Below are 16,063 nucleotides of genomic sequence, written 5' to 3'. Positions count from 1 at the left end.
GTCTGTGTTTACTAAAGGAATAAATATAAACGACTCAGTTTTGTTAATTTATTTATTTGTGCCATTTTAGTGATGAATATTTCAGACATTCAACAATTTTAAATATACTTTTTGCTCATAATTCACTTCAGCCATATACCAGTCTATAAGCATTTTCTGGAAAAAGTACTGCCCTGGAAGGGAGAAAGGAAGTTTGGGACTTAATGACTCAGTGACTAGGATGTCATTATAGACGATACTGCTCCGGAAGCTGCCTGCTGCCGTAGACTTCCGCTATAAATGCGGCCGAATCCTTGGGCGTCCTCGTTCTGTTTGGACTGCTGAAATCCACCTCGTAGACTCCAAACTTCGCCCTGCATCAAAATATTGTTACATTACAAGACAAGTTTTGTTGATACTTGACATACACACACTGCGTAATTCACATAATGCTCTGTGCATCTACGTCTATTGTCTACAAAGCACTACTTTGTGTTGGAGAGGGTATTTCTTATTGCGCCTTGAATAAACATTTCCTTCCGTTCTACTCTCGGACGAAGCGCAGCAAAATCTGTGCCCTCCCTGAAAATAGAGCGATTGTCGATGACATTAATTGGGCGCTCAAATTAGTGCATAATGTCAACCGCAAGTACGTACTGGCCACTTCCGGGGCATTTGATAACAGCTGGTAGTCACCGACGTTCGGAAACTACGCGAAATGTAGGGTTCAGTCTGTGCGTCCATCTTTTGTGATGTTTCCATAGAGCGGGAAACACACAGTGAGAGGATTATCGCATACGCTGATGATCTGTTGGCTGTGGTATCAGCAAACTCAGGAAGAGAACGGGAGACTAAAACCAGTGACATGCCACACAATATGGGAAAGTGTTGCCCGGAAAACAATCTCGGTGTTGCTCCCGACAACACAGTCCACGCAGACGATCAGAAGTGTTGTTACGAGAGGTCAAAGAAGTGTTCTGCTGAGACTATCAGGATCTTTCAGCACCATGTCAGTGGAAGTACTGTGCGTAGTGCTCGGAACATATCGGGTAGACCTAACAACCAGCCAGCGAGCTGCGCCATACTGGCTGCAGGGGGGCAAAAGATTTCAGGGACAAACGGCAACTGAAACAGTGGCGAGTGAATGCGAGGCAACGTGAGTGGCCAACCGGTGTTAAAGAGTGTAACGTTCATTCCTTTTTCCCCGACATCCGGAACTGGTTGAAAATGCTCCATACAGACATTAATCTAGAGCCAGGCAGCCTTGAAATGCATTTTTACACTAGCTTAGCGCTCGCTGGCCTCGCTCGCGCATACTGTGTGGCCTGCAGATTTTTTTTTTCTTATTTAATGGAATTTTTATGTTTTTCACAAATTGCAACACCTCCTAAGCTTTTCACGCTAATTAAGCATGATCTTTTCCGAATGTACACTAATAGACATTAAAATTGCTACACCACGAAGATGACGTTGTGCATACGCGAAATTTAACCGACAGGAAGAAGATGCTGTGATATGCAAATGATCAGCTTTTCAGAGCATTCGCACAAGATTGGCACCGGTGGCGACACCTACAACGTGCTGGCATGAGGAAAGTTTCCAACCGATTTCTCATACACAAACAGTAGTTGACCGGCGTTGCCTGGTGAAACGTTGTTGTGATGCCCCGTGTAAGGAGGAGAAACGCGTACCATCACGTTTCCGACTTTGATAAAGGTCGGATTATAGCCTATCGTGATTGCGGTTTATCGTATCGCGATATTGCTGCTCGCGTTGGTCGAGATCGGATGACTGTTGGCAGAATATGGAATCGCTGGGTTCAGGAGGGTAATACGGAACGTCGTGCTGGATCCCAACAGCCTCGTATCACTAGCACTCGAGATGACAGGCATCTTATCCGCATGGATGTGACGGATCGTGCAGCCACGTCTCGATCCCTGAGTCAACAGATGGAGACGTTTGCAAGACGACAACCATCTGCACGAACAGTCCGACGACGTTTGCAGCAGCATGGACTATCAGCTCGGAGACCAGAGCTGCATCACAGACAGGAGCGGCTGCGATGGTGTGCTCAACGACGAACCTGGGTGCACGAATGGCAAAACGTCATTTTTTTGGATGAATCCAGGTTCTGTTTACAGCTTCATGTTGGTCGCATCCGTGTTTGGCGACATCGCGGTGAACACACATTGGAAGCGTCTATTCGTCATCGCCATACTGGCGTATCACCCGGCGTGATGGTATGGGGTGCCATTAGTTACACGTCTCGGTCACCTCTTGTTCGCATTGACGGCACTTTGAGCAGTGGACGTTACATTTCAGATGTGTTACGAACCGTGGCTCTACCCTTCATTCAATCCCTGCAAAACCCTACATTTCAGCAGGATAATGCACGACCGCATGTTGCAGGTCCTTTACGGGCCTTTCTGGATACATAAAATGTTCTACTGCTGCCCTGGCCAGCACATTCTTCAGATCTCTCACCAATTGAAAACGTCTGGTCAGTGGTGGCCGAGCAACTGGCTCGTCACAATACGCCAGTCATTACTCTTGATGAACTGTGGTATCGGGTTGAAGCTGCATACACGCCATCCAAGCTCTGTTTGACTCAATGCCCAGGCATATCAAGGCAGTTATTACGGCCAGAGGTGGTTGTTCTGGGTACTGATTTCTCAGGATCTATGCACCCAATTTGCGTGAAAATGTAATCACATGTCAGTTCTAGTATAATATATTTGTCCAATGAATACCCGTTTATCATCTTCATTTCTTCTTGGTGCAGCAATTTTAATGACCAGTAGTGTATTTCTTACCAAGAAGCGATTCTGATGGCTAGAGTCCAAGGTTTTTATTAATCATGCCTTTCGCGTTCTTTTGGCGATATTTCCATAGCAACTTTCATTTCAAAACAAATTTTTCTCTATCTCTGACCGAGAAGGGAAATAAATACCAATTTTCATAAATTTAGTTTTAAAATTGTTTTAACGTAGCGAAATATTTTCTTAAAAATTTTCATACCCTATTCCACTTCCTTAGGGACTGAATTTCCAGAAAGACTGAAATCATATGTTTTTTTTTTTATTTTCTAACCTAGAGGTCCACTGTCAGTTGTCATATATGTAGCCTTAAAATCCTGTAGTAGTTCTTTGGTAATTATTTATTTTCATAAAAACTTTCACCCACTATTTGACCGCAGTAGTGGTTGATTTCCAAAAACTCTGAAACGCGTATTTTTTATTTTCTGATTGAGAAACCAAATACCGGTTTTCGGAGTTCTAGTTTAAAAAATTACCTTAATAGCGACATACTTTCAAAAGGCCTTTCATCCCATATTTCATTACATTAAGAGTGTAATTTCGGACAATCCCTTCTTAATCGATACCTACACTATAAGATTCACACCTTCTTCATCATCATTTATCATTTAAGACTGATTATGCTGAAACGTCCCCTTTGAACAATTCTACACGAGACTGTGCTTAAACTGACACACAATATTTTGTTAGCGCAACGCAATCTGACTTTCAAAATTCCCTACAAAAGAATGGCCCTGACTAACATTAAACTATACCTTTCACAAATCACTTACCTCACAAAAATCTTCGCTGCTCAAGCTACTGCAATACAGCGAGCGCCACTACTGCCAGCTAAATAAAAGATTCAAACTACTGAAGGCACTAACTACTGATAGGGATAGTTAGCAAATGAAAAATATTAATAGAGAGCAAACAATGTATTTACCTTAATATCATCACAAGTCATAATATATATATCAGTTCATGACAAATTAGAAACCTCCGCCATCTCTCTCCCCACATCCACCACTGCTGGCGGCTCACCTCCAACTGCGCAACGCTACGCGCTGTTCACATCCAGCTGCCGCTGCCCAACACTACAATGGCAGACAACAATGCAAACTAGCCACAGACTGCACACAGCACAGCCAGTGATTTTCATATTGAGCGCTACGTAACGTTGCCAATAAGAAAACATAAACAGCCTACTTACATAGAGAAAACATAAACAGCCTACTTACAATGCCTTTCAGCGTTCAGTCTGGAGCATAGCCTCCTTATAAAATTCCTCCATGATCCCCTATTCAGTGCTAACATTGGTGCCTTTTCTGATGTTAAACCTATTACTTCAAAATCATTCTTAACCGAATCCAGCTACCTTCTCCTTGATCTGCCCCGACTCCTCCTACCCTCTACTGCTGAACCCATGAGTCTCTTGGGTAACCTTGCTTCTCCCATGCGTGTAACATGACCCCACCATCTAAGTCTGTTCGCCCTGACTGCTACATCTACAGAGTTCATTCCCAGTTATTCTTTGATTTCCTCATTGTGGACACTCTCCTGCCATTGTTCCCATCTACTAGTACCTACAATCATCCTAGCTACTTTCATATCCGTAACCTCAACCTTGTTAATAAGGTAACCTGAATCCACCCAGCTTTCGCTCCCATACAACAAAGTTGGTCGAAAGATTGAACGGTGCACAGATAACTTAGTCTTGGTACTGACTTCCTTCTTGCAAAAGAGAGTAGATCGTAGCTGAGCGCTCATTGCATTAGCTTTGCTACACCTCGCTTCCAGTTGTTTCACTATGTTGTCATCCTGTGAGAATATGCATCCTAAGTACTTGAAACCGTCCACCTGTTCTAACTTTGTTCCTCCTATTTGGCACTCAATCCGTTTATATCTCTTTCCCACTGACATTACTTTCGTTTTGGAGATGCTAATCTTCATACCATAGTCTTTACATTTCTGATCTAGCTCTGAAATATTACTTTGCAAACTTTCAATCGAATCTGCCATCGCAACTAAGTCATCCGCATATGCAAGACTGCTTATTTTGTGTTCACATATCTTAATCTCACCCAGTCAGTCTATTGTTTTCAACATATGATCCATAAATAATATGAACAATAGTGGAGACAGGTTGCAGCCTTGTCTTACCCCTGAAACTACTCTGAACCATGAACTCAATTTACCGTCAACTCTAACTGCCGATGACTATCCATGTAAAGACCTTTAATTGCTTGCAAAAGTTTGCCTCCTATTCCATAATCTCGTAGAACAGACAATAACTTCCTCCTAGGAACCCGGTCATATGCCTTTTCTAGATCTATAAAGCATAGATATTTCGAACCTTCTTCAAATTTTAAATTTGTATCCTTTGCGATGATGTGTCAGTCAGTCAGTGAGACAGGACATTGCCTTTTCAGGGTTACCACAAGTTTCCCCAAGTGAAATTCCCTGTTATTATCCCGATTTTCAGACAAGTTTTAGCACTTTTCCCTGACGATTTCGAGATCTCAAGGGTGAGTTAAGACGTAAGTTGACAATATGTATTTGCAGTTGCGGTACAAGTGCAGACGAGAAAATATCTAAAAAAATTGCAAGTAGATGGCGTTTCCTGATGTGAGCAAAAATTATTATTAACATCAAAATGTTTTGTAATGAACTGTTTGTAGACGGAGAAAGCAAGCCAAATGTTACATGTATTCCATTAAAACCAGGGTGTTATTTCGTTTCAGTAAAACGAAATACATTTGTTGAGAAAAATACGCATATCCTTGGAGTCGCAAGACAGACTTGAAATTCTTTCACTGAGTTCAGAAATAAGTTCAGAAAGAAGTAGGCCTCTTGAAAAAAGTGTATAAGGCGGGAAAGAATTGTGCAAACCAACACTGTAGGTTACCGCCAGTAAAATGTTGGTTGTACTATGTTTGTTATTGTGAGTTATTACCCACTGTGTTATAGCTATTATTTTACAGGTATTGTGTGATTTTTCTTTCGAGAAGTATATGAGTACGTACCATACAAACCGCCAGCGGCTGGCACGATTTTCTTCTTCTTATCAGCCATACTTTCTAACATTTAAACTACTTTTGAAGAGCCAAAATGTACTAGAACAAATAAATGTAAAATGCCACACTGTACAACGTACTGCCGGTGAGACAGTCGCGAGTCCTGAAATCCATCGTCCATGCCCTCTGGCCTGTTGAGGAGCACTGCAGTCCCGAGTCCAAGGACAAGCCGTGAAAATACGCTGGATTACGCCACACACAGACAGATCCGGCCTGCGGGCAGGTCGGTGAGACTAGATCCAACAGACAGGGCCTACGCGTTAGTGAGAACCAGATCAGCAGGGCCTATCCATTACAGGTACCCGCAGAAATGGCCTGCGGTTTTGGCCCGTCGTGGAAATCCACTCGTGTGGCTAGAAATTCACGAGCCACAGACAAAATGTTGATGAAATGTGACAACGGTGATCAATCCATGCAAAAGCTAACTTTTGCAAATACTCTGTGAGCAGTAATAACGAGAATAGGTAGCAACTCACCGTGAAGATGATTGCTGGGCTGCAGGCAGGCACGTAGAAAACACAATCACGCTCTCACGACTAAATTTTCAGCAATAGCTTTTGTCAGAAAATGAGAGCACACACATCCACATAACAACTGAGCCACAAATCATGCACACATGACCGCCATCTCCGGCCGCTGTCTCTACAGTCTCTGAGAATCAGATCAAAACAAACCACTCCTCACGACTCCCTGCCTCTCATCGGCAGCTGCTGGGCTAGCGGCAAGCTGAGGGGAGTGGTAGGAAGCGGAGAAGCAGTAAGGATGAGAGAGTAGGGAAGCGGCGCATGTTCTCAGCAGCACCCAGCCAGCGGCGGTGCATGTCACCTCACTAAACAAACCATTTCATCTACTGGAACAAAAACGAGATTTTTCCAGGTTTTTTTCAAATTTCCTTGATATTTCCCTGACTTGTTTGAAATGCCCTGGTATCCAGAAACTGTGGCAACCCTGCTTTTATATTGCACACTACACATGTGCACCCGATGAACTAATTTTGCACATGATAACATCTACGAATCCATAAGGGACCCAGACAAATGGCAATATCTGAACAGATCCGTTGACGCTACATCACTTATACTACACTCCTCGAAATGGAAAAAAGAACACATTGACACCGGTGTGTCAGACCCACCATACTTGCTCCAGACACTGCGAGAGGGCTGTACAAGCAATGATCACACGCACGGCACAGCGGACACACCAGGAACCGCGGTGTTGGCCGTCGAACGGTGCTAGCTGCGCAGCATTTGTGCACCGCCGCCGTCAGTGTCAGCCAGTTTGCCGTGGCATACGGAGCTCCATCGCAGTCTTTAACACTGGTAGCATGCCGCGACAGCGTGGACGTGAACCGTATGTGCAGTTGACGGACTTTGAGCGAGGGCGTATAGTGGGCATGCCGGAGGCCGGGTGGACGTACCGCCGAATTGCTCAACACGTGGGGCGTGAGGTCTGCACAGTACATCGATGTTGTCGCCAGTGGTCGGCGGAAGGTGCACGTGCCCGTCGACCTGGGACCGGACCGCAGCGACGCACGGATGCACGCCAAGACCGTAGGATCCTACGCAGTGCCGTAGGGGACCGCACCGCCATTTCCCAGCAAATTAGGGACACTGTTGCTCCTGGGGTATTGGCGAGGACCATTCGCAACCGTCTCCATGAAGCTGGGCTACGGTCCCGCACACCGTTAGGCCGTCTTCCGCTCACGCCCCAACATCGTGCAGCCCGCCTCCAGTGGTGTCGCGACAGGCGTGAATGGAGGGACGAATGGAAACGTGTCGTCTTCAGCGATGAGAGTCGCTTCTGCCTTGGTGCCAATGATGGTCGTATGCGTGTTTGGCGCCGTGCAGGTGAGCGCCACAATCAGGACTGCATACGACCGAGGCACACAGGGCCAACACCCGGCATCATGGTGTGGGGAGCGATCTCCTACACTGGCCGTACACCACTGGTGATCGTCGAGGGGACACTGAATAGTGCACGGTACATCCAAACCGTCATCGAACCCATCGTTCTACCATTCCTAGACCGGCAAGGGAACTTGCTGTTCCAACAGGACAATGCACGTCCGCATGTATCCCGTGCCACCCAACGTGCTCTAGAAGGTGTAAGTCAACTACCCTGGCCAGCAAGATCTCTGGATCTGTCCCCCATTGAGCATGTTTGGGACTGGACGAAGCGTCGTCTCACGCGGTCTGCACGCCCACACGAACGCTGGTCCAACTGAGGCGCCAGGTGGAAATGGCACGGCAAGCCGTTCCACAGGACTACATCCAGCATCTCTACGATCGTCTCCATGGGAGAATAGCAGCCTGCATTGCTGCGAAAGGTGGATATACACTGTACTAGTGCCGACATTGTGCATGCTCTGTTGCCTGTGTCTATGTGCCTGTGGTTCTGTCAGTGTGATCATGTGATGTATCTGACCCCATGAATGTGTCAATAAAGTTTCCCCTTCCTGGGACAATGAATTCACGGTGTTCTTATTTCAATTTCCAGGAGTGTATATGCCAAATACATAGAAACAAGACCGTACAGAAGAACTGGACAGGCAGTTGCCCGAGGAGAACCTGATCCGTGGGAAATACCCGACACGGACCAGGAACGAAAGCACTAACTCTGACAATGACAGTTTACAACCAATGAGCGATGCAGTGGAAGCAATATTGGCAGACTGGCGGCTAACACCTGCCAAATAAGGAGATACAAAGGACTAACGCCTGTAGACTGTAACTAGCTTTAACCGTGCCGAGGTATGCCCCAAATAGGCACGTTAAATGTGTAAGAGCTATAGTACAGAAGCAGTACCACTAGGAACCTAACTGGTATCTAGCCGGCCGATGTGGCCGAGCGGTTCTAGGCGCTTCAGTTTGGAACCGCGCGACCGCTACGGTCGCAGGTTCGAATCCTGCCTCGGGCATGGGTGTGTGTGATGTTAGGCTAGTTAGGTTTAAGTAGTTCTAGGGGACTGATGACCTCAGAAGTTATCTCCCATAGTGCTCAGAGCCATTTGAACCATTTTGAACTATTTTGAACTGGTATCTAAACGAAATAGGCCAACCAATACTTTGAACGATACAAGTACTTGCATTAAATTAGAATAGAACAGTTTTGGAATAGAATCGTGTAGAAGACAGACTAACGGTAGCGACTCCACGCCCTTTCGGAGATGCTTCCTTACAGTCAGTCAATCACTAGGATTAGAAATCAGTATGCCACGCAGAGGTGAGCGGATCGAAGTGTACTACCGAGGGTCTCGCGTTTGGAATGGCACCGGTGGTGGAAACACACATTCTATTATTTTTCTTTTTTGCCATCCTAATCGAAAAATCTTTGCGTTTATTCTTCCAATATGTCGATCTAAAGTAATTTTTAAATTTTTATTTAATTATAAAATCATTACTGTATACAAGGATACAACAAAATCGTCTTTTGTACAATTTTTTAAAAACTGTGGTCTCGCGGTTAAGGCGCTTAGTCCGGAACCGCGCGACTGCTACGGTCGCAGGTTCGAATCCTGCTTCGGGCATGGATGTGTGTGATGTCCTTAGGTTAGTTAGGTTTAAGTAGTTCTAAGTTCTAGGGGACTGATGACCACAGAAGTTAAGTCCCATAGTGCTCAGAGCCATTTTAAAAACGGTAATGCAGAAAACAGTCAATTTAGTTACCTAGGTAACGGAGCATCAATAAAGTTAAATGTAAATAATTATACGTTCAGTACCCCAGTGATCTCTACTTCGCTTATATAGGCTGTAAGAAAAAGGTATGTCCAAACTTTCAGGAAATATTCCTGACACGTAGAAGAAATAAATATATTTTATGGACATCATTTCTAAGTTAGAGCTAGGTATCTACAATTCTCCAACACATTAATTATGGGGAATACACAGGAAAAGAACGTATCGCCACAAGGTGAAACGCCATTCTAAATGAAATGTTCAGAATGCCCTCCATTAGCAAGATACATCAACCCGCGGCCGCACTGAATCCCTTATTCACTCCTATAGCCGTGGAGAACTGTGCATTGTTCCACAGCCTTTTACAAAACGGGCACGAAGACTCTGTACATCTTGTACCGGGCTTCCGTACAGAAGAGCTTTCAAATGCCCCCCACAAATAAAGGTCTTGTGGTTTTAGGTCCACTTCCTGACATCATCCGTCACGGAACGTGTTATGTGTAAGCGTACGAACATTAAAACTGAAATGAGGAGGAGCTCCATTGTACGCGACGTACGTGTGTCACCCTTCTAAAGGCTCATGTTCTAGAAGAACAGGTAAAGTATTCTCTAAGAAAGCACTGTAGGTTCCTCCGTTGAGTGTGGGCGGAAGAAAATGAGGCCGTAACAAACAGTCAACAATGGCGGCCCAAACGTTAACAGAAAATCTTAGTTGATGATTGTTCAACATTATTTCACGACGATTCTTGACAGCCCACAATAAGGAATAGGAGTGGACCAAAAATTGAACCTTCTGGGACTTTCTTCGTGATTTCTCCCTGGTCATTAAATTTTTTTCTTCTTCCAACGTATTTTGAAATATTCAGCACAGCATTTTGCTTTCTGTTTGTTAAGATTGTTTCAAATCTGTCATTTTCCCCTTGATTCATGTGATTATGAAGAGGAGTAGAAAATGAACTCTGATATGGAACTAAAGCGTTTCTGGACTCACGTCCATACACATTCTATTCATCTACGTGTAAGGAGTGTTTCCTGAAAGTTTGACCATCGTTTTCTGTGCACTTTTCATAAATAAAGCACACGTTGTAGTTGGGAACTTGAGGAAAAACCATATGTTTTTCTTTTTTCTGGGGTTACTCTGACATAGAAATTTCGAGATGTAGAAATGAACCCTGCAGTATTCTCGGGTACTGTGACTTGAACAACAAAGCTCGTACACCAAGATCGAATCTTTACGTGGCTAAAACCCGATAAAAATCCACAGTGCATTAAGTTTGTGCCGAGCTTGTTGTGGACCGTAGTACAGTTTCAAGTTGGGTTAATCGTTTTCGTAGTGGTCGCATGAGTATAGATGATAATCCAAGACCCGGAAAACTAAAAACTTCAACAGATGAACGACGTGTGAAACTTGCGACAGATGCTCTTGAAGGAGGTCGCAGTGCGACTTGTGAGGAATTCTCTGAAACTACGGGAATTCTCCAAACAAATCTTATGACAAATGATTAGAAGACGAGAAAAATTTCTGTGAGATGGATCTCACACTGTTTGACTACCTAAGAGAATCAGAAACGCCTGGTCATTGTAACCTTTCTCAAACAACGATTCGACGGTGAAGGTCAAGGATTCTGATGTCCAATTGTCGCTACTGATGAAACGTGGGTTAGAGACTCTGAATCGGAATTGAAACCACAGTCCAATGAGTGGAGAGCTTCAGGTTTTGTACGTCCGAAAAAATTTCGAAGCGCTCAATCGAAGCTCAAGGTTCAAATGGTTCAAATGGCTCTGAGCACTGTGGGACTTAACATCTGAAGTCATCAGTCCCCTAGAACTTAGAACTACTTAAACCCAACTAACCTAAGGACATCACACACATCCATGCCCGAGGCAGGATTCGAACATGCGACTGTAGCGGTCGCGCGGTTCCAGACGAAGCACCTAGAACCGCTCGGCCACACCGGCCGGCCGAAGCTAAAGCAAATGATGACTTTTGCTTATGATCAGCAAGAAATCGTCAAGACAGATAGGGTTCCATGTAGACTAAGTGTCACAGTAGTGTACTATCGTAACTTCATGCAAAACCTAAGCATAAAAATGAACAAGACCAGACATGAGTTGCTCAAAGCTGGGCCACTCCTTCATCACGAAAATGCTCGCTCGCGTATCAGCATGTTGTAGCCCAAACATACGGATTGGAAGTGTTTCCGCATCCTGCCTATAGCCCGGACAAATTCCCGAGGTTGTTATCTTTCTCTGGAAGAGATTTCTACCGCCGTTACCCGAGCCATTCGACAGATGAACAGAAGTGGTGTCCTGGATGGAGTAATAGGAGTAATAGAACTTCCGAGGCGTTGGGATACACTAATAGAGAAGCAAGGATACTATATTGGACTGTAAAGAGATATTGCAAAAAATGTGTAAGCAAACAAAAAAATAGTATTCATTATTTGCGAAATTTCCATCGTACTTTCTTTCCCACGTCACGTGGCCGTAACCCCGTCAGGCGGCATTCAATATGGACATAAATTAATAGCGCACTTCCGGGTGTACAGCCAAGTAGTTTCAGTTTTATGGATTTTGCGCATAAAATGGGGTCAAAAACTCGACGGAACACCCAGAAGTGCACCATTAATTAATCACGCCGAGAAAACTAAAGACATCACAGTCGTAATAAAGTTTTGGCTCATCAGTGTGCGTTCAAAAATGTTATTCTTTCATCCTCCCCTTCATTCTAATCGCACAAAAGTCGGCAGACATACAGTTAGTGCAAATCTTTTTATTTAGCAGTTTCTAAAGGTTACTCACGTGAATCCTGAATCCCATTCCAGGACGTCCATGAGAGACCATAATGTGTACCCGATCACTGGAACACCGTCTAGGTTCACCGCTTCCAGGAGGGCTCCCAGAAAATCCTGAAAATAGTAAATTAAAATACTTGTAACCAAAATGAGTTTACGTACTCAAAAACATGAGTTATATAGCGGCCCAGCACAATAAGTGTTACATACCGCAAAGTAATTTATCCTGGTAACGTCGTTACGGCCACCAAAATCTTTCAGACCATTCTCTGTTATAATAACCGGGTATCCCGGATATTCGTTAGCAATCCAGTTCAATGATCTTCGAAATCCCGAGGAATCTATCTGAAAATTAAAAAAAAATCTTACTTGTACTTATAATTTCTCCATTTAACACTCTTTTTTAAGAGAAGTGTGCAGAAGGCCAGCATCAGCTTAATTCTTAAACTCACACTCTGTCAACAATTCTCTCTCTCTCTCTCTCTCTCTCTCTCTCTCCTCCTTCCCACTATTACACACACACACACACACACACACACACACACACACACACACACTGTTTATTCTTCATATTTTACTGTGCATGCTTTAACACATATCGATCAAACGAATTTCAGAGAAGACCAATTTGGGAGCGCACTATAGAATGATCCCGCAAAATTCTGATTTAAAAATAATTTTGTTTATAACTGACACAAATTGATGTTTTCCGTTGACATTGGGTGTTGCATGAAAGACATGACAAGCGATAATTGTTTGGACTTACTCAAACTACATAATTCGAAACCAAAATTGCAAATATCTGCTGAACCACCAGAGAAAATGTGCCTGCCGACTCTTAAGGGGCTCCGGAAAGGCTCAAAATCATGAAAAGTTCAATTTTTACTTTTTTGCGTTTTCTGAATCTGCAGACCATTAACCATACCATACTCTCTACAAGGACTACAGTGGGTCTGCTCAAAGTTTGGTATGCAATAGTTTAGTGTCAATAGCTTCTGAAGAAGGCCAAATTATTTTGGCTGAAACCTAGGTAAAGATTGGTTTCTATTTTCAACTGAGGCTGACGTGTTATATTTTTAATGATTTTGGGCTGAGATTATTAGACTACGAAACTAAAGATTCTCAACTGAATATGCAATTTATTGTGGCATGCAAGCCACGACTCATTTAAAGACGGAACATTTTTATTGTCTTTTTTTGCGCTGATGGGACCTATCTTTAACATAGAGGTCTGTGCAACTTAAGATATTCGCGGAAACAGGGAAGGAATATTATGTTGCTACTGTTCTTTCTAAAGTTCTCGCATGATCATGATGCTCGTCATTCTTTCTCATTTTACTGGAAATGCTTTGACTAAAATAGCAGCTGACCTTAGTTACTGGCACTATTTGATTTTGTCCGGAACACGCGATGAAGTACTAATAATGTTGGGCATGGGTCTAAGCAGACAAAAATATACTCCAATTAGGCACATACAAAATTTATTACATCCTACTAAATTCTTCACATGCACTTATTTGTCCTAATATGAATTTCAACAACAACGATCATTTTTCAATGACTGTGCAGTCAATACCACGTTGGAAGTCAAGGCGGTATGTTGGAACTCACCTTAGTCGATCGTTATTGGAAAATAATCAGAAATTCGCACGAGACACATGATTTGTTACCTTTTAATAGATATATAATTTATTCAATTCCGAAGACTACAACCATTTTTAAATTTTTTTGTGTTCTACATGGGCGTGACCCACTGTGGCGCTGTTAAACCGCTGTCAAATGGTGTTATTATTAACGACCGTGTTCATCAGGTACATTTTAGTGATGTGAGATAAAGTATGTGTTGTGGCTAACCTGTGATGGTTCAATATATATCGCTGGTGTGATTGTCGATTGTTTCATGTTTATTTACTCTGTCGTTATCTCGAAAATATTAGTAATTAATTCTGTTTCTTGAGTCTCTGTTTTGTTGAAGTATAATAATGAGTAAAAGTAAAGTTATTAGAAATCCTCTGAAGGCTTTTAAGAAAAAGAGAAATGTTGGAAAGCCAAAGGTATGTGTTATTACTGTAAACAATAAAGACGATAACCAAGTGAGTGAACCTAACCTCTCAAGTACACCTGCCCATAGCAGTCAAAGTGGGAAAGAAAATACTTCACAGAAGAAGCTTGGTTCAATGAGTGAAAACTATGAATGTTTTATGGGCGAATCGGATGTGAATGAAATATTTGATATTTCGGTTCTCAAAGGAATTTTTTCAAACTGTGTAAGATGTATTCATTGTAGTGAAGTTGGTCTGGAACTCTCCATAATAAAGCACGTAGGACTTGCTAGTGAAATACAACTGAAATGTGATAAGTGTTCATACATGACCACCTTTTGGAACGGTGTTGCAGTAACTGCAACTGAAGAAAATGGTAGCAAAATCTACAAACACAACAACGAGCGATGCTTGCTTTAGACAAGGAACGCCTTCGGACTGCAGACAGGGCTGTAAAGAGTCTAGAAAAGAAGCGAGAGTAAACAGGAGGAGGAACAAGAGGAAGCTGGAGGAGGAGTTTGCAGAGGATGAAGATAATCCATCCTATTGACCTGGAATGCACTAAAAAGTTAATCCAATCTTTGTCGCTCGATTCCCAAAACTTTTATTTTCTCATACTAATTACATGTTTTCTAAGGATCTTCCAAACATATTTGTTTCAAACTTTCAGTAAATATTACACAGTACCTTCTGCATAATTTAACACAGCCTTTTTCCAAAAAACTGTATATTTTTGAATATATAAATAAAAAATTGCAAAAAAATGTTGTGAATTTTCATTACAATTGAAAAAAAATCATCTTTAATAACTGAATTAATATTTTGTAAAATCTCTGTGTTAAGTTGTAGCCCATATTCCAATAAATAATCTGTAAAATGTTCAACTTCCTACCTCAAATACTTTGTGAGGAAAGATGTAATTTATAAGCGTTATTTTAACATTGCAAGCATAGGGCGTTCCGGAGCCCCTTAAGAGAGACAATCGGTAGATCGAAAACTTCACTTCAGACATAGGGCTCCCTTGTCTAGTGGTATAGTTTATCGTTTCTTTCTACTATGTATCGTATTTTATAAATATCTTTTACTGTTTTTATTTTATGGTTTGGCTGTTCATTCCATTTGATAATGCACCAGAATATACTTCTCTGTACACTATCTAAAAGCAATGTGCGTTTTGGCAGATTACACTCACTCCCCTTTCACAGTATTGGCTTTCCTATGAGTGTACAACCTTTTTTCCTGAAACCATGGTACTCCTCACTGAGGAAATGTTCCGACAGTACTTTAACTCTGTGTGTAACTTCAGCGTGTATTTTCTATGGTACGTTCAGCAGGGTTACACCTCTGTAGCTTATAGGATGAACACCTTCACTTGTATGGAACATCGCTTATATTAAGACATTTTTCACTCAGTTGGTATTCAGCATGTCTCACACGCATATATTCAGTATACTCATACGAAAGCACCTATATTTCACTTACTGCGAAGAGTGTTTCAGAAGTTCGCTATTGATAATATCGGTACCAGGGCTCCTCTTATTTGTCTTCGGCACAATTTCTAACGGGTCAGTTGGATGTAGCCATGTTAGTTGTAGTCCGCACAGTGGAGTTTTCTTGTTCAGAAGGACTGAACCAAAACTGTGTATAATGTTGCAGCAACGTATTTTCATGTACACTATTTATCTGTGTAGTGTCTTT

At 42.7% G+C, this 16,063-nt stretch overlaps 1 protein-coding gene across 1 annotated transcript in view; it reads right to left on the bottom strand.

The window, feature by feature from the left end:
* Window positions 1-226: 226 nt before the first annotated feature.
* The window catches only part of LOC126413285 (myrosinase 1-like), a 100,150-nt gene continuing 84,313 nt past the window's right edge, over window positions 227-16,063 (bottom strand). The window contains exons 7-9 of the mRNA XM_050083186.1: window positions 12,534-12,668; window positions 12,331-12,437; window positions 227-353 (exon numbers count right to left, since the gene is read on the bottom strand). Coding sequence (XP_049939143.1) covers window positions 227-353; window positions 12,331-12,437; window positions 12,534-12,668 — 369 coding nt within the window. The remainder of the gene's footprint in view (window positions 354-12,330; window positions 12,438-12,533; window positions 12,669-16,063) is intronic.

This window comes from Schistocerca serialis, chromosome 7, assembly GCF_023864345.2.
Source record: "Schistocerca serialis cubense isolate TAMUIC-IGC-003099 chromosome 7, iqSchSeri2.2, whole genome shotgun sequence".
Classification (NCBI taxonomy): Eukaryota; Metazoa; Arthropoda; class Insecta; order Orthoptera; family Acrididae; genus Schistocerca; species Schistocerca serialis.
This window is presented reverse-complemented; position numbering and strand designations above follow the sequence as displayed.